The 23,745-nt window shown below is 47.1% G+C and overlaps 1 protein-coding gene across 2 annotated transcripts in view; it reads left to right on the forward strand.

Annotated features, from left to right (window-relative positions):
- The first annotated feature begins 857 nt into the window (after nt 1-857).
- SAE1 (SUMO1 activating enzyme subunit 1) overlaps nt 858-23,745 on the forward strand; it is a 79,193-nt gene continuing 56,305 nt past the window's right edge. The window contains exons 1-4 of one of the 2 annotated variants that reach the window (XM_034946814.3): nt 858-1,109; nt 13,601-13,712; nt 20,292-20,465; nt 22,993-23,135. In XM_034946814.3, the coding sequence (XP_034802705.2) occupies nt 904-1,109; nt 13,601-13,712; nt 20,292-20,465; nt 22,993-23,135 (635 nt within the window). In that variant the 5' untranslated portion in view covers nt 858-903. The remainder of the gene's footprint in view (nt 1,110-13,600; nt 13,713-20,291; nt 20,466-22,992; nt 23,136-23,745) is intronic. The other variant, XM_063600434.1, reaches the window with a different exon arrangement.

Raw genomic sequence — 23,745 nt, forward strand, 5'->3', positions numbered from 1 at the left:
AATTCTCCTACCTCAGCCTTCCAAGTAGCTGGGACTACAAGTGTGAGCCACCATGCCCTGCTAATTTTTTTATTTTTACTAAAGACGGGATTTCACCATGTTAGCCAGGCTGGTCTCCAACTCCTGATTTAAAGTAATCCGCCTTCCTTGGCCTTCCGAAGTGCTGAGATTACAGGTGTGAGTCACCGCGCCTGGCCTATTCCTGTTTTCTTAACGCTCCTCTCTCCCACTGGGCCGTGACTGCCTCTAAGGCAGAGATGTGTTCATTTTTATTATTATTGTATGTCCAGGGCTGGGCACAAAGTGCAACACATAGTAGGGACATGAAAGGCTGGGCACAGTGGCTCATGGTTGTAATCCCAGCACTTTGGGAGGCAGAGGCGGGAGGATGGCTTGAGGCCAGGAGTTGGAGACCAGCCTAGGCAACAGAGGGACCCCATCTCTATGAAAAAAAAAAAAAAAAGATTGACAGTTCAATGTCACCTCTGATAAGCCTTCCCTGACCACCCTTGTTACTCTGTAGCCCCATGTCCTGCTTTATTTTTCTCCAAAGCATTTATCATCGCTGGGTTTATATTTATTTCTCTTCGGGCTTTTCTCACTGGATCGTAAACTCCACGAGGACAGGGCTTTGTCGATTTCATTCAATACCGTTATTTTACAACATCCCTATTGCTGGGATCTCAGTATGCACTCCTTAAATATTTGCAGAATTTAAGTGCCACATAAGTGACCACGTGGGCAACGCCCTCGGGGCCTTAAGCCGCGCCATTTTTGGGGCTAGGATTGGTTGGACCCTCCGCACGTGACATGCAGTCGCCGGACCGCCTTTGAGTCTCGTGAGGTACTTTTGGTCCCAGGCTCCGCGGACGAGGTACTGCGCAGGCGTGGGAGGGTCTGCGCATGCGCAGAAACACTCCGGGCGTGCTGCCGGCGGCGGTAGGTGGCGCGCGGGTCCGGCGGGCGGTTGGCGTGAGCGGGACCGGAGCTGAGGCAGGAAGAGCCGGCGCCATGGTGGAGAAGGAGGAGGCTGGCGGCGGCATCAGCGAGGAGGAGGCGGCACAGTATGACCGGCAGATCCGCCTGTGGGGACTGGAGGCCCAGAAACGGTCAGGGCCGGCGCGGCTTGAGGCCGCGAGGGTCTGGAGGGGGCGTCTATTCTGAGGCGTTTGCGGCCCGGAAGGAGCGGGAAGGTGTGATTTGAAGGGAGGAGGCGGGAATTCTGTGCTCTGGGATCGTCTCGCTCTTGAGGGGACTGGAGGAGTTGATTGGGGATGTTTCTGGAAGGTCTGGGAAGTGGTTGGGAGGGCCGTTCCGAAGGATGGGAGCTCTGAAGGGGGCGTTGGGGAGTCCTGAGAGAGCGGGAGAATTCAAACTCAGGAAATCCGAGGCCCGAAAGCGGTGATTGTGGGGTTTGATCGCGGTTAGGGGATAAGAGGGGCTGGGGATACGTGGAAAGGGTGAGGTGAGGGACGTAGTTCATTCATTCGAGGGTATAGGACCTGGTTCCGTGCTGCACACGGGGGAGACTGGACTGGCCAACCGGACAGACGGGAGCTTACATTCTTGTGGGAGCTCAGGGGCGGGCCAGTCTGAAAGAATGCGGGTTTTGAGGAGTTTTGGAGCAAGTTATCTCAAATGGGAATCTTGAGAGGCTCGGAGAGGCTGGAGGAGGACGGCAGTAGGCTCCCGAAAAGGTTGCTTGTGTTTGGTATGGGGCTGTGTCTTGATAGGACAGGAGACGTAGTTTGGGCATTGTGGAGTAGCTTAGGGAATTTTTTTTTTTTTTTTTTTTTTTTTTTTTTTTTTTTTTGAGATAGTCTCTCTCTGTCGCCCAGGCTGGAAGGCAGTGGCGCGATCTCGGCTCACTGCAACCTCTGCCTCCCGGATTCAAGCGATTCTCCTAACTCAGCCTCCCGAGTAGCTGGGATTATAGGGGCCCGCCAGCACGCCCAGCTAATTTTTGTATTTTTAGTAGACACGGGGTTTCGCCATGTTGACGAGACTGGTCTCGATCTCCTGACCTCAAGTGATCCACCCGCCTCGGCCTCCTGAAGTGCTGGGATTACAGGAGTGAGCCACCGCGCCAGGACGTCTTTTGTTTTGTGCAGTTGGGTGATCTCGGCTCACTGCAGCCTCTGGCCTCCCGGGTTCAAGACTTCCTCTCACCTCAGTCTTCTGAGTAGCTGGGATTACAGGCTCGCGCCACCACGCCTGGCTAATTTTTGTATTTTTAGTAGACATGGGTTTTCACCATGTTGGCCAGGCTGGTCTCGAACTCCGGACCTCAAGTGATCTGCCCGCCACAGCCTCCCAAAGTGGTTGGATTACAGACGTGAGCCACTGTGCCCAGCTTGTTTTTTTTTTTCTCTCTCTCTCTGTGGCCCAGGCTGGAGTGCAGTGGTGGGATCACAGCTCACTGTAACCTCAACCTCCAAGGCTCAAGGGATAGTCCCTCTTCAGCCTCCCAAGTCCCACACCTGGGACTACAGGCGTGCCCCACCACATCATCCGACTAATTTTTGTGTGTTTTTTTTGTGGGATGGGGTTTTGTCATGTTGCCCAGACTGGTCTTGAACTCCCAAGCTCAAGCGATCCTCGGCCTCAAGAGATCTCCCCCCATCTCAGACTCCTAAAATGCTGGGATTACAGGCATAAGCTACCATGCCTGGCCTCACTGATCAATATTTTTACTTAGCCTGGACGCAGTGACTCACACCTGTAATCCCAGCACTTTGGGAAGCTGAGTTGGGGGGAGGGGACCTCTTGAGCCCAGGAGTTTGAGACTAGCCTGGGTAACGTTGCCAAACCCAGTCTCTACAAAAAAATACAAAAATTAGCCAGGCATGGTGACATAAGTTTATAGTCCCAGCTAGTCAGGAGACTGAGGTGGGAGCATCACCTGAACCCCTGGGAGGTGGAGGTTGCAGTGAGCCATGATCACACCACTACACCCCAGCCTGGGTGACAGAGTGAGGCCCCGTCTCAAAAAAAAAAAAAAAAAAATCCACAAGCGTGTGTATATGTGTCAGTTATTAAAGGATGGTGAAGTGAGAGGGTTGTTTTAATAGGTTGGCCAGGGAAGGGCTCTGAAGAGGTAACATTGAGCCTCAGACTTATAAGGGAAAGAGCCCTGTGGTCATCTGGGAGATCTTTCCTAGCTAAGAGAACAGCAAGTGCAAATTCCCAGAGGCCCAGGCATGATTGTCAAATTAGAGAAATAAGGTGGCAGGAACCAAATGATTTGAGGAGTAGCTTTTATTCTAAGTGTGTGGGAAAACCTGTTGGAGTGTTTTGAGTGTGGGAGTAACATGATCTGTTTTTTTGTTTGTTTGTTTTTTGAGACGGAGTCTTGCTCTGTCGCCCAGGCTGGAGTGCGATGGCACGATCTCGGCTCACTGCCATTGCAGTGAATCCGCCTCCCAGGTTCAAGCGATTCTCCTGCCTCACCTTCCTGAGTAGCTGGGACTATCGGCATGTGCCACAACACCCGGCTAATCTTGAGTATTTTTAGTAGAGACGGGGTTTCACCATGTTAGACAGGATAGTCTCGATCTCCTGACCTCGTGATCCGCCTGCCTTGGGCTCCCAAAGTGCTGCGATTACAGGCGTGAGCCACTGCGGCCTGGCCTGGTTTGTGTTTTAAAATGATCGCTCCAGAATAGGTTAAAGTGGGCAGAAATGGAAGTAAAGATTCTGGCTGGACTGTTGCAGTAATCCAGTTGAGATAAAAATATTGGTGGCTTGAAACTCAAGAGAAGGGGTCAAATAAATATATTCTGGATATATTTTGAAGGTAGAAGAGGGAACAGAATTTGGGGCAGAAGTCCAGGATGACACCACTGTTTTTGGCTTGAGCACCTACCTGGAACGATGGAATTGCCATTTTGAAAGATATGGAGAGCTGTAGGTTTGGTGGGGTCGGGGAAGAGTCAGTTCTCTTTTAGGTTTCAGATTTGTTTTTTTGTTTGTTTGTTTTTTTTTTTGAGACGGAGTCTCACTCTGTCGCCCAGGCTGGAGTGCAGTGGCATGGTCTCGGCTCACTGCAACCTCTGCCTCCCAGGTTCAAGCAATTCTCCTGCCTCAGCCTCCCGAGTAGCTGGGATTACAGGCGCCCGCCACCATGCCCAGCTAATTTTTGTATTTTTAGTAGAGATGGGGTTTCACCGTGTTGGTCAGGCTGGTGTTGAACCCCTGACCTCGTGATCCACCCGCCTCGGCCTCCCAAAGTGCTGGGATTACAGGCGTGAGCCACCATGTCCGGCCTCAGATTTGTTTTTTTTATACAACTAAGTAGAAATATGTGAGGGGTTGAGTTCAGAGGTAAAATTTGGGTGATGGTGGGTATTGTGTGAGTACAGAGTATAGAATTAATGGAGGGGTTGGGGAGGCAGACACGTCAGGAGAATTTAGTTTGAGGGGGTGGGAGCTTTCAGAAGGTTTTAGAGGGTGCAGTGGTGGGATGGGAATTACCTCAGGCTCATTTCAGATCTGTGGGGTCTTCTTTGATGGGGTGGGGGGATGTCATCATGAGGCATTAACATTGGTAGGAGGGTTGAAGGCACCTGGAATAGATTGGGAATTAAGTGATGAGAATGTGCCTCTGGACATAGGTGGACTGCATTGATTTTAGGGACTGCTATTTTCTGGATGGAGTGGAAAGAGGATTTATGTGAGTTGGAGGAAACTTTGAGGAAGCTTGGTGTGTTCTGAGATCCTAAAGGGTTGGGGAAGGGATTCTAAGGTACTGGAAGGGTTAATCGAAGGGGTTTGTGGCAGCAGATAGCTTTGTTTGAAGTGGGGCAAAGTTGGTGAGGTTTAAACTGGAATGTAGTTAGGGAACTTTCAGAGGGATAGGGATGATTTTTCTGAGAGGCAGTGAAGAATGGATGGGGGCCTCTGAGTGGGAGATGACCTAAGGGACAAGTCAAGGTCAGGGCATGGAATTTGTGGGAGGTAGGAATTATTCTGAGGGAGTGGAGCTGTACCGAATTTGATGGAGAACATGAAAAGGATTGGCTGGGGGTTGCAGGAGGGAGGGAAGAGGTTGTTTGTAATTTGTACTCTATTTTTAGACAGTCTTAGAGAGTTTATTAAAGTGTTTTTTGTCCATTTTCAGCCGAGGTTTTTAGAAATTAAAATTTTTTGTGTGTGAGTACATGTATAGTAGGTGTATACATTTTGGGGGTATGTGAGATACTTTGATACAGGCATACAATGGGTAATAATCACATCAGGGTAAATGGGGTATCCACCACCTTAAGCACTTATCCTTTGTGTTACAAACAATCCAATTATATTCTTTTAGTTGCTTTGAAATGTACAACAAATTATTGTTGACTGTAGTCACCCTGTTATGCTATCAAATACTAGATCTTATTCATTGTATTTAATTATATTTTTGTATCCATTAGTCATCCCTCCTTCCCCTCCACCCCCCACTACCCTTCCTAGCCTCTGGTAACCCTCAGTCTGCATGAGTTCAATTGTTTTAATTTTTTTAGTTCCCACAAATAAGTGACAGCGTGCAAAGTTTTCTTTCTGTGCCTGATTTATTTCACTTAACATAATAACATCCAGTGCCCTCCCTGTTGTTGTAAATGACAGGATCTCATTCCCTTTTTTTTGTAGACAGGGTCTCTCTGTCGCGCAGACTAGAGTGCAGTGGTGTGATCACAACTCACTTCAGCCTTGACTTCTTGGGCTCAGGTGATCCTCCCACCTCAGCCTCCCTGTAGTTGTGACTATAGCACGTGTCGCAAGCCCAGCTAGTATTTTAGTACAGGTGGGGTTTCACCAGGCTAGTCTCCAACTCCTGGGCTCAAATAATCCTCCTGCCTCCCTGCAAAGTGCTGGGATTAGAGGCGTGAACAGCAATGCCCAGCCTTTGTACCACAATTTCTATTTTTTTTTTGAAACGGAGTCTCGCCGTGTTGCCTAGGCTGGAGTAGGCTGGAGTGCAGTGGCGCAGTCTTGGTTCACTGCAAGCTCCGCCTCCCGGGTTCACGCCATTCTCCTGCCTCAGCCTCCCGAGTAGCTGGGACTACAGGTGCCCGCCACCACGCCCGGCTAATTTCTGTATTTTTAGTAGAGACGGGGTTTCACCTTGTTGGCCAGGATGGTCTCGATCTCCTGACCTCGTGTACCACAATTTCTTTATCCATTTGTCTGTTGATAGACATATGGGTTGCTTTCAAATCTTGGCTATTGTGAAGAGTGCTGCAATAAACATGGGATTTATTGCAGTTTTTTTTTCTTTTCTTTTTTTTTTTTTTTGAGACTGAGCCTCGCTCTGTTGCCCAGGCTAGAGGACAGTGGCACGATCTCAGCCCAGTACAACCTCCACCTCCCAGGTTCAAGCGATTCTCCTGCCTAAGCCTCCCAAGTAGCTGGGATTACAGGCACCTGCCACCACGCCCGGCTAATCTTTGTATTTTTTAGTAGAGACAGGGTTGCTGTGTTGGCCAGGCTGGTCTCAAACTCCTGGCTTCAGGTGATTGGCCCTCCTTGGCCCCCCAAAGTGTTGCAATTACAGGCGTGAGCCACCACACCCAGCCTGATTTATTTTCATTTGGGTATATACCTAGCAGTGGGATTGCATTTTTACCCGAGTCTTTTTTTTTTTTTTTTTTTTTGAGACGGAGTTTCGCTCTTGTTACCCAGACTGGAGTACAGTGGCGCGATCTCAGCTCACCGCAACCCCTGCCTCCCAGGTTCAAGCAATTCTTCTGGTTCAGCCTCCCAAGTAGCTGGGATTACAGGCGTGTGCCACCATGCCCGGCTAATTTTGTATTTTAGTAGAGACGGGATTCCTCCATGTTGGTCAGGCTGTGAACTCCTGACCTCAGGTGATCCGCCCGCCTTGGCCTCCCAAAGTGCTGGGATTACAGGCATGAGCCACAGCCCCCGGCCTTCACCTGAGTCTTATAGCAGCTCTCTGGAGTCGGAAGGGCAGTGATTTCCTTCTCTGTTCAGATGAGGAAGGAGGCTCCACAGAGCAAATTGACTTGCCTCTAAGAGGGCTCTAGGTGGGATAGGAGGGTTCTAGGTGGGATAGGAGAACTCTGGAGACTGGAGTTCCTTTATGAAACAGAAGCCCTGGAAATGGGCAGGCTGATAAAATGTACAAATTGTGGGGCATTTTATAAGACAGTTATCCTACTTCTCTTCCAAAAGTCAGTTTCATGGGAAAAATAAGTGAAGGGACTGTTGTGGATTAAAAGAGAGTAAAGGCCGTCACAGTGACTCAGCCTGTAATCCCAGGACTTTGAGAGGCCGAGGTGGGTGGATCACCTGAGGTCAGGAGTTCGAGACTAGCCTGGCTAACATGGTGACCGTCTCTACTAAAAATACAAAAAAAATTAGCCAGGTGTGGTGGTGGGTGCTTGTAATCCCAACTACTTGGGAGGCTGAGGCAGGAGAATTGTTTGCATCCAGGAGGCAGAGGTTTTAGTGAGCCGAGGTCACACTATCGCACTCCAGCCTGGGTGACAAGAGCGAAACTCTGTCTCAAAAATAAATAAAATAAAGTAAAGAAGCAGCTTCCTAGAGCAGATTTGGTTGCTTAAATTGAGGCCAAGTTTCTGGAGTTTTTATTGATAGTTGACAATTACAACTAAAATTTTTTTTTCTCGCTCTGTTACCCAGGCTGGAGTGCAGTGACGCAGTGACATGATCTTCAGCTCACTGCAACCTCCACCTCCCGGGTTCAAGGGATTCTCCCGCCTCAGCCCCCAAGTAGCTGGGACCACAGGCGTATGCCATATCACTCAGCTAATTTTGTGTGTGTGTGGCGTATGCCGTAACACTCAGCTAATTTTGTGTGTGTGTGTGTGTTGTTTTTTTTTTTTTTTTTGTGATGGACTCTCACTCTGTCGCCCAGGCTGGAGTGCAGTGGCGCAATCTTGGCTCACTGCAACCTCCGCCTCCTGAGTTCAAGCGATTCTCCTGCCTTAGCCTCTGGAGTAGCTAGGATTACAGGCGCGTGCCACCACGCTTGGCTAATTTTTATATTTTTAGTAGAGACGGGGTTTTACCATGTTGGCCAGGCTGGTCTCAAACTCCTCACTTCAAGTGATCCGCCCACCTCTGCCTCCCAAAGTGCTGGGATTACAGGCGTGAGCCACTACACCCGGCCTATGTGTGTGTATTTTATTTTTTTATTTTTTTGAGACGGAATTTCTCTCTTGTTGCCCAGGCTGGAGTGCAATGGCGTGATCTAGACTCACTGCAACCTCTGCCTCCCGGGTTCAGGCAATTCTCCTGCCTCAGCCTCCTAAGTAGCTGGGATTACAGGCGCCTGCTACCGCGCCCAGCTAATGTTTGTATTTTTAGTAGAGACCAGGTTTCGCCATGTTGGCCAGGCTGGTCTTGAACTCCTGACCTCAGGTGATCTACCCGCCTCAGCCTCCTTAAGTGCTGGGATTACAGGCATGAGCCACTACGCCTGGCCAGAAGTTACCTTCTTTGTGCCTGTTTTCTCAGCTGCAAAAGAGGGGTAACAAAGTGCCAGCCCATTAGATTGTCATGGGAATTAAATGACATAATACATACAAAGAGCTTAGTAGAACAGTGCTTGGCACATAGTAAGTGTTAGATAAATGTTGGCCATTATTATTTTATTATGTACCAAATTTCTATAATTCTGCTGATGGACACAGGTTTGTTTTGGTGTGTCTATTAATTCACAGCCATTTGAGTAACAGTATGTCCTAAATGCCAAGGAAGTTACTGGTTCTAGTGATACAGTGGTTTCTGGAGTTTACATTCTAATGGAGGAGGGGGCAGTAAACATATAAACAAGTAGTGTAGCTTAGCACAGTGGTGTGTGGCTGTGATCCCAGCTACTGGGGAGGCTGAGGTTGGAGGATCACTTGAGCCAGGCGATTGAGACTAGCTTGGGCAACATAGTGAGGCCCCATTTCAATCAAAACAGTGGGCAACACAGGCCCCATCTTAATCAAAACAAAAACAAATAGCATAATTCGAGATAGAAGAGGATGTGGACCTATTTTAAATTAGGTGGCCAGTATGGACTTCTCTAATGAGGTGACAATTGAGCTGAGACCTAAAGAATGTGTCCCTCAAGGAGTTGAGGGAAGAAGCAGTGGGAAGCACTAATGCCAAGGTCCTAAGGTGGGAGCAAGGATGGGAGCAAGGATGATGTTCTCTAGGATCAGCCTCCCGAGTAGCTGGGACTACAGGCACGTGCCACCACGCCTGGCTAATTTTTGTATTTTGAGTAGAGATGGGGTTTCACCATATTGGCCAGGCTGGTCTCGAACTCCTGACCTCAAGTGATCCGACCGCCTCGGCTAATTTTGTGTATTTTTAGTAGAGAAGGGGTTTCACCGTGTTAGCCAGGATGGTCTCCGTCTCCTGACCTCATGGTCCTCCCGCCTTGGCCTCCCAAAGTGCTGGGATTACAGGCGTGAGTCGCCGCGCCTGGCACACCCAGCTAATTTTTTTTTGTTTTGTACAGATGGAGTCTTACTTTGTTGCCCAGGCTGGTTTCGAACTCATGGGCTCAAGTGATCCTCATGCCTTGCCCTCCTAAAGTGCTGGGATTACAGGTGTGACCCACTGTGTCCAGCCTGCTGTAGTTTTGTCGGAGAGAAACGATGGTGGCTCAGACTAGAGTGGTGTTTGTGGAACTTGAGGGAAGTAGATGGACAATGCTGCTGTGAATGTGTATCTTTTTTTTTTTTTTGAGACAGAGTCTCACTCTTGTCACCCAGGCTGCAGTGCAGTGGCGCGATCTCGGCTCACTGCAAACTACGCCTTCCGGGTTCACGCCATTCTCCTGCCTCAGCCTCCCGAGTAGCTGGGACTACAGGCGCCCACCACCACTCCCGGCCAATTTTTTTTTTTTTTTTTTTTGTATTTTTAGTAGAAACGGGGTTTTACCATGTTAGCCAGGATGATCTCAATCTCCTGACCTCGTGATCTGCCCGCCTTGGCCTCCCAAAGTGTTGGGATTATAGGCGTGAGGCACTGTGCCCTGCTGAATGTGTATCATTTTTGTGCCCACTTGGGTATTTCTTTTTTTTTTTTTTTTTTTTTTTTGAGACGGAGTCTCGCTCTTTCTTCCAGGCTGAAGTGCAATGGTGCGGTCTCGGCTCACTGCAACCTCCGCCTCCCGGGTTCAAGCGATTCTCCTGCCTCAGCTTCCTGAGTAGCTGAGATTACAGGCGCCTGCCACCACTCCCGGCTAATTTTTATTTTATTTTTTCTTTTTGAGACAGACCCTTGTTCTGTTGCCCAGGATGGAATGCAGTGGCGCCATCTCGGCTCACTGCAAACTCCACCTCCCGGGTTCACGCCATTCTCTTGCCTTAGCCTCCCGAGTAGCTGGGACTACAGGCGCCCGCCACCATGCCCGGCTAATTTTTTATATTTTTAGTAGAGACAGGGTTTCACCTTGTTAGCCAGGATGGTCTCGGTCTTCTGACCTCGTGATCTGCCTGTCTCGGCCTCCCAAAGTGCTGGGATTACAGGTGTGAGCCACCGTGCCCAGCCCACGCCCGGCTAATTTTTGTAATTTTAGTAGAGATGGGATTTCACCATGTTGGCCAGGCTGGTCTCGAACTCCTGACTTCAGGTGATCTACCCACCTTGGCCTCCCAAAGTGATGGGATTTGTAAACCCAGCACTTTGAGGGAGGCAGAGGCAGGAAGATTGCTTGAGCCCAGGAGCTGGAGATCAGCCTGGGCAACACAGTGAGACCCTGTGTCTACAAAAAAAAAAAAACCATAAATTAGCCAGGTGCAGTGGTGTGCACCTATAGTCCCAGGACTCAATAGGCCGAGGTGGCGGGATCACTTGAACCTGGGAGGTTGAGGCTGCAGTGAGCCCTGATCTTGCCACTGCCCTTCAATCTGGGTTCACAGAATGAGACCCTGTTTCAATAAAACAAAACAAAACGTAAACATGGTATTTGGTGTTGATGGCAGTTGAGTATTTAATTTAATTTAATTTTTTTTGAGACGGAGTCTGTCACCTGGGATGGAGTGCAACGGCACAGTCTTGGCTCATTGAAACCTCTGCCTCCCAGGTTCAAGCGATTCTCCTGCCTCAGCCTCCCAAATAGCTAGGATTACAGGTGCCCGCCACCAACATGCCCAGCTAATTTTTTTTTTTTTAACAGAGTCTCGCTGTGTCACCCAGACTGGCATGATCTCCGCTTACTGCAACCTCCGCCTCCCAGGTTCGAGTGATTCTCCTGCCTCACTGTCCCGAGTAACTGGGACTACAGGCGCCTGCCACCACGCCTGGCTAATTTTTGTATTTTCTGTAGAGACACGGTTTTGCCATGTTAGCCAGGCTGGTCTCGAACCCCTGGACTCAAGTGATCTGCCCGTCTTGGCCTCCCAAAGTGCTGGGATTACAGGCGTGAGCCCCCACGCCTGGCCATAATTTTTTTTGTATTTTTAGTAGAGAGGGTGTTTCACCATGTTGGACAGGCTGGTCTCGAACTCCTGACCTCAGGTGATCCACCCATCTCAGCCTCCCAAAGTGCTGGGATTACAGGCATGAGTCACCGGGCCCGGCTGAATAATGAATTTTAAACAACTGCAGAGCAGTCTGTAGAGCTATGTAGGAATGTAGGTCGTGGAGAGCAGATTTATTGTCAGGGACTTTTTATATGTAGCTGTTGCTGGAAGAGTTCGGGGAGGGGGAGTGCTTGCTGGTATTGACTCAGCCATGATAAAAAAGCCTTTTTTGAGGAAATGGCATTGGAGTTGGGTTTTGAAGGGGAAAGGCGTAGGTAGGCATTGAGAGGAAGAAATGGTGCATTTTGCGAGGGTGGAATGTTGTGATTAAATTTTATTTAATTTTTAATTAAATTAATAGCAAACTCTTACCAGCAGAACTTAAATTGTGTGAAAATTATTCTTAGTTATTACTAAATCCTTTTCAGTATGAATAATACATTTGCTGAAGAATTATTAATGAGTTTGGTTACATGATGCAGCCCAAGATCTTGATGAGTTGTTTCATAATACATGATGTAAAGTCTATATTTCCTTTTTGAAATCTGAAAAAATTGTGACTCTGAAATACTTCTGGTTCAAGAGATTTCAGATAAGATATAGTTGACCTATTCTGCTTCCTACTGACCTCAGAGAAGTCTTGGGATGGCCTGACCTCTGATTGCCTTTTTTCAGCCTCATCTTCTGTCACTTTACAGATTTAAAAAGCTAAAAACAAGGCCGGGCAGGGTGGCTCATGCCTGTAATCCCAGCACTTTGGGAGGCTGAGGCAGGTGGATCCCTTGAGGTCAGGGGTTCGAGACCAGCCTGAACAACATGGTGAAACTCCGTCTGTACCAAAAATACAAAAACTAGCCAGGTGTGACAGTAGGCGCCTGTAATCCCAGCTACTCGGGAGGCTGAGGCAGGAGAATTGCTTGAACCTGGGAGGCGGAGGTTGTAGTGAGCTGAGATCGCGCCACTGCACTCCAGCCTGGGCAACAGAGCGAGACTCTGTCTTTAAAAAAAAAAAAAAAAAGGTAAAAGCAATTCCTGTGTACATGCTCTTTTCGTGCCACCATGTGTTTTGCTTGTGTGTTATACTTAACTAGTGCCTCTTCTCAGCACCTCTTCTGCTGTCGTGCTAGTTTGAGCCACCATCATCCTCCCTCACCTTAACTGTGACATCTTCCTACCCCCATGGCTTTCCATCATGCCTCGAAGAAAATCCAGAATCCTTCCATTGCATGTAAGAGCCTTCATGATGTGGCCCCTCGTTCCAACTTTTCAGCCTCTCTGTCATTCCTGTCCCTAGAACATGCCAAGCACTCCTGCTTCAGGGCTTTTGCATTTGCTGTTTTCTCTATCTGGAATGTTCTGCTGCCAAATATCTGTGTGTTTGTCCTTTATTTCATTTGGATTTTTGCTCATATGGCATCTCCTCAGAAAGGCTTGTATGATTTCTGTCTCAAATAGCGTTCTCCATCATTCTTGATTCTTCTCACACTTGATTTTCATCACTTTTTCACATATTATGTATCTATTTGTTTATCTGTCTCCTACTTTTTCATGAGGGCAGGGACTATGTCTGATTCACTGCCTTATTTCCACACCATAGAAGGATGCCTGGCGTAGTAGGTACTCAATAAATATTTGTTGAATGAATTGTTTTGTGCAGTATGGATTGGAGCCTGTCTCTTTCCTAGATTCGAGGTGTGATGCCTCAATGCAGTTAGAACCAAAATGTTTTTTTTTTTTGAGACGGAGTCTCACTCTTGTTGCCCAAGTTGAAGTGCAGTGGCATGATCTCGGCTCACTGCAACCTCCGCCTCATCGTTTCAAGTGATTCTCCTGCCTCAGCCTCCCAAGTAGCTGAGATTACAGGCGCCTGCCACTACGCCCAGCTAATTTTTGTATTTTAGTAGAGACGGGGTTTCACCGTGTTGGTCAGGCTGGTCTCGAACTCCTGACCTCAGGTGATCCACCTATCTCAGCCTCCTAAAGTACTGGGATTACAGGCATGAGCCACTGTGCCTGGCAAACCAAAATGATTTGTGTATTTTTTGTTCTTCTGAGATTCTGCAAGCTCACTGTTCTGTATCATCAGGTTAACAATGTTTGTCTTACAGGCTGCGGGCCTCTCGGGTGCTTCTTGTCGGCTTGAAAGGACTTGGGGCTGAAATTGCCAAGAATCTCATCTTGGCAGGAGTGAAAGGACTGACCATGCTGGATCACGAACAGGTGCGCTGTTGTGAGCTCATTCCTCCCCTGCTCTGGCTCCCCTTTCCAGCATGAAGATCTGCAGATTTTGTGAGTTCCTGCTTGTGCCTTAAGGGCTGTGAAAGGAGGGCTAACATTAATGAACCATTGCCACTGGAGACTGAAGGTGCTATTGTTGGGTTTGAATTCTAGCTCCACCACATCTAGCTGGATGAGCAGTAGAGACTCACATCCCCTCATTGAGCTTGCCTGTCTGTAAAATGGGGTTAATAATATCTCCCTTGGTGGTTGCTTGTGAGGAGGCGTAGAGAAGTGTTTTTCCAATTTGTGCCTAAAAATGACCTGAGTGACTAACTGAAAATGCAGAGTGGCCTGGAGGCTTCGTGGTGCCCTAGCTTTCACCCCTAGTGATTCTCATTTAGGTCTGAGACAAGCTCAGGAGTATGTGCATTTAAAAGGTGTTTTAGGGCTGGACGCAGTGGCTCATGCCTGTAATCCCAACACTTTGGAAGGCTGAGGCAGGCGGATCATCTGAGGTCAGGAGTTTGAGACTAGCCTGGTCAACATGGCGAAACTCTGTCTGTACTCAATATACAAAAATTAGCCAGGCATGTTGGTGTGCACCTGTAATCCCAGCTACTCGGGAGGCTGAGGCACAAGAATCGCTTGAATCTGGGAGGTGGAGTTTGCAGTGAGCTGAGATGGCACCACTGCACTCCAGCCTGGGCAACAGAGTGAGACTTTGCCTTAAAAAGAAATAAATTAATGAAAGGTGTTTCAGGAGATTATGATTTAGATGGTCCACAGACATCACTTTAAATAACACTGGATCAGGCCAGGCACAGTGGCTCATGCCTGTAATCCCAGCACTTTGGGAGGCTGAGGCAGGCAGATCATGAGGTCAGGAGATCGAGACCATCCTGGCTAGCACGGTGAAACCCCGTCACTACTGAAGACACAAAAAATTAGCAGGGCTTGGTGGCGGGCGCCTGTGGTCCCAGCTACTCGGGAGGCTGAAGCAAGAGAATGGCGTGAACCTGGGAGGCAGAGCTTGCAGTGAGCCGAGATCATGCCACTGCACTCCAGCCTTGGCAACAGAGTGAGACTCCGTTTCAACAACAACAAAAACAAACAAAAACAAACAACACTGGATCAGAGAGAATGTTGGCAGACTGCTTTGTATAGTGCTTGAACCTAACAAGTATCCAGTAATTAGGAATAATGATCTGACGTGCTGTTTGTTTGTTTGTGTGTTTTTGCGAGACGAGTCTTGCTGTGATGCCCAGACTGGAGTGCAATGGCACAGTCTCCGCACACTGCAACCTCCGCTTCCCGGGCTCAAGTGATTCTCCTGCCTCAGCCTCTCAAGTAGCTGGGATTACAGGCACGCACCACCACGCCTGGCTAAGTTTTGTTTTTGTTTTTTTTTTTGAGACGGAGTTTAGCTCTTGTTGCCCAGGCTGGAGTGCAATGGCGTGATCTTGGCTCACTGCAACCTCTGCCTCCCAGGTTCAAGCAATTCTCCTGCTTCAATCTCCCGAGTAGCTGGGATTACAGGCATGCAACACCATGCCTGGCTAATTTAACGTTTTTAGTAGAGACCGGGTTTCTCCATGTTGGTCAAGCTGGTCTTGAATTCCGACCTCAGGTGATCCTCCTGCCTCGGCCTCCCTAAGTGCTGGGATTGCAGGCGTGAGCCACCACACCTGGCCATGCCTGGCTAAGTTTTGTTATTTTTAGTAGAGATGGGGTTTCACCATATTGGCCAGGTTGGTCTCGAACTCCTGACCTCAGGTGATCCGCTGGCCTTGGCCTCCCAAAGTGCGGTGATTACAGGTGTGAGCTACCATCCCCTGCTGACATAATGCTGTTTGATTAATATTATAATGGTAGAGCCCAACTCCAATGTAGCTTTCTCTGACCAGGCTCATCTTCAAGGTGAAAATAAGTGCTGCTCTCTCTACATTCCCATGCCTCAGTGACATTTTATTTATTTTATTTATTTATTTTGAGACAAAGACTTAACTCTGTCACCCAGGCTGGAGTACAGTGACACAACCTCAGCTCACTGCAACCTCTGCCTCCTGGGTTCAAGCACTTCTCCTGCCTCAGCTTCCCTAGTAGCTGGGATTACATAATTACTTCATCTGGTTGTAAGAATCCAACATTGGAGGCCAATCACAGAACAGTGCGATTCTGACACCACAGGTGTGAGCCACTGCACCCATCTTAGAGCGTATTATGTAGTTTACATTCAACAAGCATCTGAGAGCACCTACTGGGTGCCCTGAAGTCTGCTAGGTGCTGGTGATAGAAAGATGCTCACGGTTTGGTTCCCATTCTCAAGGTTCCCCCCCCCCCACCCCCGGAAACCATAGCAGGCTCCCTGACTCAGGTTGTGGTACATGAAAGATTTCCTGGAGTCCTGATCTGAGCTAAGTCTTAAAGAACAAGGAGGGTTTGTCAAGATAAGAGCCTGTGTTTTAGGCAGGGGACATAGCAGTGTCACAAAGGCACCCAACAGTGTGGTAGAAATGGAAGCTAAAAGTAGTTTGGTGTTTTTAGAGTGTGAGACCCAAAGTGGTGGGTAGGGACAGGTTGCTGGTGAAGTCCAAGTCAGGAGGGGCTCCTAGGAAGCCCCACTGTAAGCTTTTACTTAATCCTCTGGGTGGTGCAGACTCACTGAAGAGTTTCAAATGACAGGAAGGGTGACATGGTTAGCTTTGGGCTTTATGTGTAGATCAGTAATTACTGTATAAACTATGGTTGGCACAAAATACAGGGCAGAAGACCACTTAGAAGGCAGTTTTTAGTAGTTTAGGTGAGAGGTGAAAGTGGCCTTGCTGATAGGGATGGCAGGAAGCACACAGATGTGAGAAATAGATTTAGGTGGTAGAATTGGGAGGTCTGTGTATGGGAGCTTAAGGAAAGCCAGGAATAACCAGAGCAGCTGACACTGAAGGGGCTAGGCACTGTTCTCAGAGCTGCAGTTGTATTATCTCATTGAGTCCTCACAACACATCTGAGATCAAGGACCCATTACCATCCCTGTTTTACAGATGGGAAAACTGAGTAAAAGGAAGAAAAGTACTGGCCCATCCAAGGCCCCAGTAGTTAGTGGTACGGCCGGGACCCAGGCATCTGACTCCAGAGCCCATGTTCTCAGCCACCTCACTATGGACCACTCTCATGGAAATAGCAAGGATATGAAGACGAGGCTTCTGGCTTGAGTGACTGGGTGGGTGGCTGGTGGACTCCGGAGACAGCACACAGAAGCAGGCAGACATCTAGGGTTTATGGATATCTGAGAGAAAATGGCTGGTGGACAGTACAGTAGAGAAGACTCAGGTGGATCAGGAAGAAATCTGCACCAGAAAGAGTGATTTGAAAAATAACAGCAGATTTTGGTAGAAACTGAAAGAGGCATTGAGTTGGTTTATGGAGCTATACAGAGTGAAAAGATAAGTAATTCTGAGATGGAAGCTTGGGGACAGCCACACCTAAGAGGGCCCAAATTGAGACTAGAATGTGTAGCACGAGAGGAGAGCGTAGCAAGGAAGGTGCGATCTGTGGACTGATAGTGATGAAATGATAATTGTATGTATATGGGTTTTTTTTTTTTTTTTTTTTTTTTTTTTTTGAGGCAGTCTCACTGTTACCCTTGCCGGAATGCAGTGGGCACGATCATGGCTCACTGTAGCCTTAACTTCCTGGGCTCAGGGTATTCTCCCACTTAAGCCTCCCAGTAGTTGGGACTACAGGTGCACGCCACCACACCTGGCTAATTTTTTGTATTTTTTGTAGAGACTGGGTTTCATGATTGTTGCTCAGGCTGGTCTTGAACTTTCTGGGCTCAATTATATGGTTTTTTTGTTTGTTTTTTTGAGATGGAGTCTCACTTGTCGCCCAGGCCGGAGTGCAGTGGTGAGATCTTGGTTCACTGCAACCTCCGCCTCCTGGGTTCAAGTGATTCTCCTGTCTCAGCCTCCCAAGTAGCTAGGATTACAGGCGTGTGCCACCACACCCGGCTAATTTTTGTATTTTTAGTAGAGTTGGGGTTTCACCATGTTGGCTAGGCTGGTCTCGAACTTCTGACCTCAAGTGATCCGCCCACCTCAGCCTCCCAAGCTGCTGGGTTTACAGGCGTGAGCCACCATGCCCAGCCTCAACTGTATTTTCTTTTTTTTTTTTGAGACAGAGTCTCGCTCTGTTGCCCAGGCTGGAGTGCAGTGGTGCGATCTTGGCTCACTGCAAGCTCCGCCTCCCGGGTTCACACCATTCTCCTGCCTCAGCCTCCCGAGTAGCTGGGACTACAGGTGCCCACCACCACGCCCGGCTAATTTTTTTGTATTTTTTAGTAGAGATGGGGTTTCACCGTATTAGCCAGGATGGTCTCGATCTCCTGACCTCATGATCTGCCCGCCTCGGCCTGCCAAAGTGCTGGGATTACAGGCGTGAGCCACTGCGCGTGGCCCTCAACTGTACGTTTTTATCCATGTCCTCGTTTTATATGGGATTCCCACATTCTTGCTGAGGTTCACACAGTTGTTGAGCCAGGATTTGAATCAAAGATTGAATCCAGCCTGAATTATTTCAGAGCCTTACTGTTAACCATTGTGTGGTACAGCTTCTCAGCACATAATGAGATCCCTGAAGAAGCAGGATGGAATGGGTCAAGGATACAGGGTTAGCCTGGAATGGGAAGTGGGCCAGCTCATTTTCTTGGAGGAGAAGGTAGTAAGATAGAGAGTGTGCTGTGGATGTTTGGTAGGAGGTGATGAGGGGAGATTACTTCTGTTGTACCTAGTCTTGGTGAAGGTGGCAAGGTTATTTGCAGAGATTAATGGTTAAATTAGATGTTTGATGTGTGAACAAATACTTTGAGAGCAGTATGGAATCTGTAATCTTACTGGTGGCTATTAGGGGATTATATTATCCTGTCTTTGAGGCTCTGCTCTGCTGATGTTCAGCCTTAGGGGTGAAATAATTCCTGTGTTCCAGTCCCCACTCATCTCTCCACCTCTCTGAGTTCTTTTTTTTTTTTTGAGACAGAGTCTCACTCTGTTGCCCAGGCTGGAGTGCAGTGGAACGACCTGGGCTCACTGCAGCGTCTGCCTCCCAGGTTCAAGCGATTCTCCTGCCTCAGCCTCCCGAGTAGCTGGAATTACAGGCGTGTGCCACCAAGCCCGGCTAATTTTGTATTTTTAGTAGAGATGGGGTTTCACCATGTTGGTCAGGCTGGTTTTGAACTCTGGACCTCAGGTGATCCGCCTGCCTCGGCCTCCCAAAGTGCTGGGATGACAAGCGTGAGCCACCGCGCCCGGCCATAGTCTATCTATATTTTTTTAAAGTTAATTTCAAGCATTCTTAATTGTGTCTGATTTTTGCACAAGTTTGATTTTTTTTTTAAGTTTTCTCATGAGGTTGCAATTTTTGTTGTTTTTTGAGAGAGGGCCTCTCTGTGTTGTCCAGGCTAGTCTTGAGCTCCTGGCCTCAAGCAGTGATCCTCCTGCTTTGGCATCCCAAATTGCTGGGATTACAGATGTGAGCTACTGCGCCAGGCTGCACTGGTCTACTTTTTTTTTTTTTTTGAGACGGAGTCTTGCTCTGTTGCCCAGGCTGGAGTACAGTGGTGCAATCGCAGCTCACTGCAACCTCCGCCTCCCGTGTTGAAGTGATTCTCCTGCCTCAGCCTCCTGGGTAGCTGGGATTACAGGCACACACCACCACACCTGGCTTATTTTTGTATTTTTAGTAGAGACGGCATTTCACCATGTTGGCCAGGTTGGTCTCAAACTCCTGACCTCAGGTGATCCTCCTGCCTCGGCCTCCCAAAGTGCTGGGATTACAGGTGTGAGCCACCGTGCCCTGCCCACACTGGTCTAGTTTTAAACCACTGGAAGACAGAGATTTAATCCTTTAAACTACTTGTGTATTTCCCCAAATGCTTATAGTTGGGCACATGCTAAGTATTTAGTCAATTCTTGCCACTGGTAATCAGTCATTTGTTAGCAGTTACAAATTTGCGTAGAAGAAAGCATGGATTTTTTTGTTGACAGTGAATTTTCTTTATAAACACAAGGGGGTGCTCTTTAACCATCAATGACCAGTTTAAAAAAAGTTTAAAGTCATTTTAAAGCCTTAGAAGGAAGCCTGCATAAGGCAAATTGCTACAGGAACAGTAATACATTTTAGGGCCGTGCACAGTGTTTCATGCCTGTAATCTCAGCACTTTGGGAGGCTGAGGCGGGCGGATCACGAGGTCAAGAGATTGAGACCATCCTGGCAAACGTGGTGAAACCCTGTCTCTACTAAAAATACAAAAATTAGCTGTCGTGGTGGTGCGTGCTTGTAGTCCCAGCTACTTGGGAGGCTGAGGCAGGAGGAGAATCATTTGAACCCGGGAGGCGGAGGTTGCAATGAGCCGAGATCACGCCACTGCACTCCAGCCTGGCGACAGAGCAAGACTGTCTCAAAAAAAAAAAAAAAAAAAATTTAGGTGGTAGGTATTTTAGCTATCCTTTAAAATTTAAAGATTCTCTTTAAGATTTATTTTCCCTAAAAATACAAGACTTAAAAAAATATGTGTATTATTCCTAGGTAACTCCAGAAGATCCCGGAGCTCAGTTCTTGATTCGTACTGGGTCTGTTGGCCGAAATAGGGCTGAAGCCTCTTTGGAGCGAGCTCAGAATCTCAACCCCATGGTGGATGTGAAGGTGGACACTGAGGATATAGAGAAGAAACCAGAGTCATTTTTCACTCAATTCGATGCTGTAAGTTTCTTATTATAAAATCTGCTGTGGGAATTAAACAAATTAAGGTGCTAGTTGTATATACTTTCAAATCCCAAAGCAATCTGAGAGCATTCCAATATCAAATTCTGAGCTTTTTCCCAAGAAAATGTATAAGCTGTTCTATTGTTTAGGCTTAGTATATTGTGTGAATGTGTTGCTAGAGAGGGCCAGTCTGTTGCATCTGCTGTAGTTGTTGGTGACTTGCTGTCTGCTGGCTTCTTCTCTGGGCATATGTTCCCTCAGCCAGGTTTCGTCTTTGGTGTTTTGTCTTCCTTCCAGAATCTTTGCACATAACTTTAATCCATGTTATTGCAAATGTTTTCTTCCGAAAACTTAACAAGTTGGTGATTAATTTCTGTGGCAGCGGCATTTTTTTGTTAGAAATACCAAACTACAGCTTGTGTTTTGTCTTAAGAAAAGCACACCTGATCTTGGTCTATGTCTGTCTGTCTGTTTCTCACAGTCACATTGACCATGTTGCCATGGATAACTAGAGAAAAATCACTGTAGTCATAAGCCAAATGAGGCATATCCAGCCTCATTTAGTTTCACTGCCAAATCTATGCGGAGGTGAAAGGATAAATTAAATTCTTTGTCAATGTCTGCGACCTTTCAGACATAGTTCCCTGCATTCTGGAAAAGCTTAACAAATCTTGATAAATGTGAAATAGTCATAGATGAGCTACTGGTTTTTTAAATGAAAGGCCCCAGTATGTTACATGAGAAGTTAGAATTTGGGTTGGGTAGTTTTTTTTTTTTTGCACCTTTTTTTATTTGAGATGGAGTTTTGCTCTTGTCGCCCAGGCTGGAGTGCAATTGTGCAATCTTGGCTCATGGCAACCTCTGCCTCCTGGGTTCAAGTGATTCTCCTGCCTCAGCCTCCCAAGTAGCTAGGATTATAGGCACTCACCACCATGCTGGGCTAATTTTTTGTATTTTTAGTAGAGATGGGGTTTCACCATGTTGGTCAGGCTGGTCTTGAACCCCTGACCTCAGGTAATCCACCTGCCTCGGCCTCCCAAAGTGGTGGGATTACAGGCGTGAGCCACTGCACCCGGCCTGTTTTTTACACTTTTCTTTCTTTCTTTCTTTCTTTTTTGAGATGGAGTCTCACTCTGTCGCCCAGGCTGGAGTGCAGTGGCATGATCTTGGCTCACTGCAACCTCCACCTCCCTGGTTTAAGCAGTTTTCTGCCTCAGCCTCCCGTTTTTACACTTTTCTATTTCATATGTGCATCTGTTCAAATATGGGCTTGGAAGGATGGATCATCTGTGCATTTGTCCTGTTTTCTTTTTCCTAGTCCCTTCTATTTTTTAAATTGAGGTATTGGGACACTTTCCATTTGGACATAAGTCTTCATTTTCTTATCTGTGGTAACCACATTTATTTTATGCCAGGTGTCCCTTGAACTTGTAGAATTAGAGGGTTTGTTAAAACTGAAGTGTGAGGCCAGTTGATTGTGTAATGCGTGTGCATGGGGCCATGTTGACCGCCTTGCAGGCTGTGTTTGGCTGGTCCTTGCAGGTTTTATAGTTACTTTAGACTCTGCAGGGTTCCATTTGATCAATTGGTTGCATGTTCACCTGTGGATTTCTTACTTTTTAGATGGGATTTTTCCTTGGGTGGCTGCATTCTTTGAAACACCAAAGGAACACATTTCTCTGTGAGTGTTATTTCGGTATTCAGGCTGCTAGACAACAGCAAAGAGGGTCTATCAAGTGAAAATGTCCTTTTGTTCAGGAGAAAGCATGTGCAATTTGGAAGTTGTCTTTTGACCATGATCACAAAGCTTCTCCCAAAAAGATGGTATTTTGTGCAGTAGAACTTAGCCATTTCCAATACCTCAACTTACTGGAATACAACCTGGAGGCCCCAGAGCAACACTGATAATTCCACTGAGTGAATCACCAGTTCATTGTCTAAGCCTGAATGGAAGGTCACTTGGTCTGTAACCTTTTCTTTGTCCTTAAATTCAGATAAAGTTTCACACCGCAATCTGTGGAAAAATGATCTCAACAGGACTTGTTTATCTTCTTTATCTTAACATATCAATCAAAAGGAGGGGGGAAAAAAGCCCTTGTATTTAAACATGACCTTTGGGTCAATTTAAAAAACTGGTTTTGCTTCTCCCTGTAGCTTATTTGGATTTTAATAGATTTAGCAGTATAGAAACAACTTGCTAAGTTATTTTTTTAATGAGAACTATGAAATGTGTATATGTTCGTGGATTACAGAAAACATTCGTTGAATGGCTTTTACTTTTTAGCTAAACACATTTTATTTTGGCTGCAGAACGTGACGGTCTCATAACTTATATTTTCTACACATTGAAACCTGCAACTTTTCTTTTGTCTTCTAGCCATAGGGCCCAAAGAACCTGTTGTACCAGTTTGAAACGTGCTTTAAGCATGCCCAGAGAGACTGTTCATTAAGATTTATTTAGACATCAGGGCAGTGATTCACAGTTTGCAAAACTCAAACCCAGCCAATTTCTTTCTTTCTGCAGGTGTGTCTGACTTGCTGCTCCAGGGATGTCATAGTTAAAGTTGACCAGATCTGTCACAAAAATAGCATCAAGTTCTTTACAGGAGATGTTTTTGGCTACCATGGATACACATTTGCCAATCTAGGAGAGCATGAGTTTGTAGAGTAAGTGTTGGGAGAGGAGGGGAGAACATAACATTTTCTCCTTTTTATACTTTTTTTTAAAATTATGTATTTATTTATGTGTAGAGACAGAATCTATGCTATGTTGTTCAAGCTGGTCTTGAACTCCTGGGCTCAAGTGATCCTCCCACCTTGGCCTCCCAAAGTGCTGGGATTATAGGCATGAGCCACTGCGCCTGGTCTGCTGACATGTTTTCAAGTTGAGAGATAGTAAAATGAGTACAAAATAGTTGGGTGATTCTGGAGGCATATTCAGCCAAAGTCTACCTTGGAAAAGGTGTCCAATATCCAGAGAGACTCCTCTGGTAGAACAAACAGACCTCATCCTCTCATTTTGAACACTGAGGCTGCAGAACTTGGTAATTCTTACATGACAGGACTTGCCGTGTTTTGACTTTGTAGTCTCTAGGTGAAAGATGGCAGATGATACATTATTGTAAAACTATATGAGTTAGGTATTTTGGCTGCAGTTTCTGACCACCCCCTCCAAAACCCTCCAACTTGCTAATTGAGAGGGAAAGACAGGCTCTTTGAGATAGGAGCTTCCTACCAAGAGACTGAGAACTCTTCTCTTGTTCAGCCTCTCAGGCAA

Source organism: Pan paniscus, chromosome 20 (genome assembly GCF_029289425.2).
Source record: "Pan paniscus chromosome 20, NHGRI_mPanPan1-v2.0_pri, whole genome shotgun sequence".
Taxonomy (NCBI): domain Eukaryota; kingdom Metazoa; phylum Chordata; class Mammalia; order Primates; family Hominidae; genus Pan; species Pan paniscus.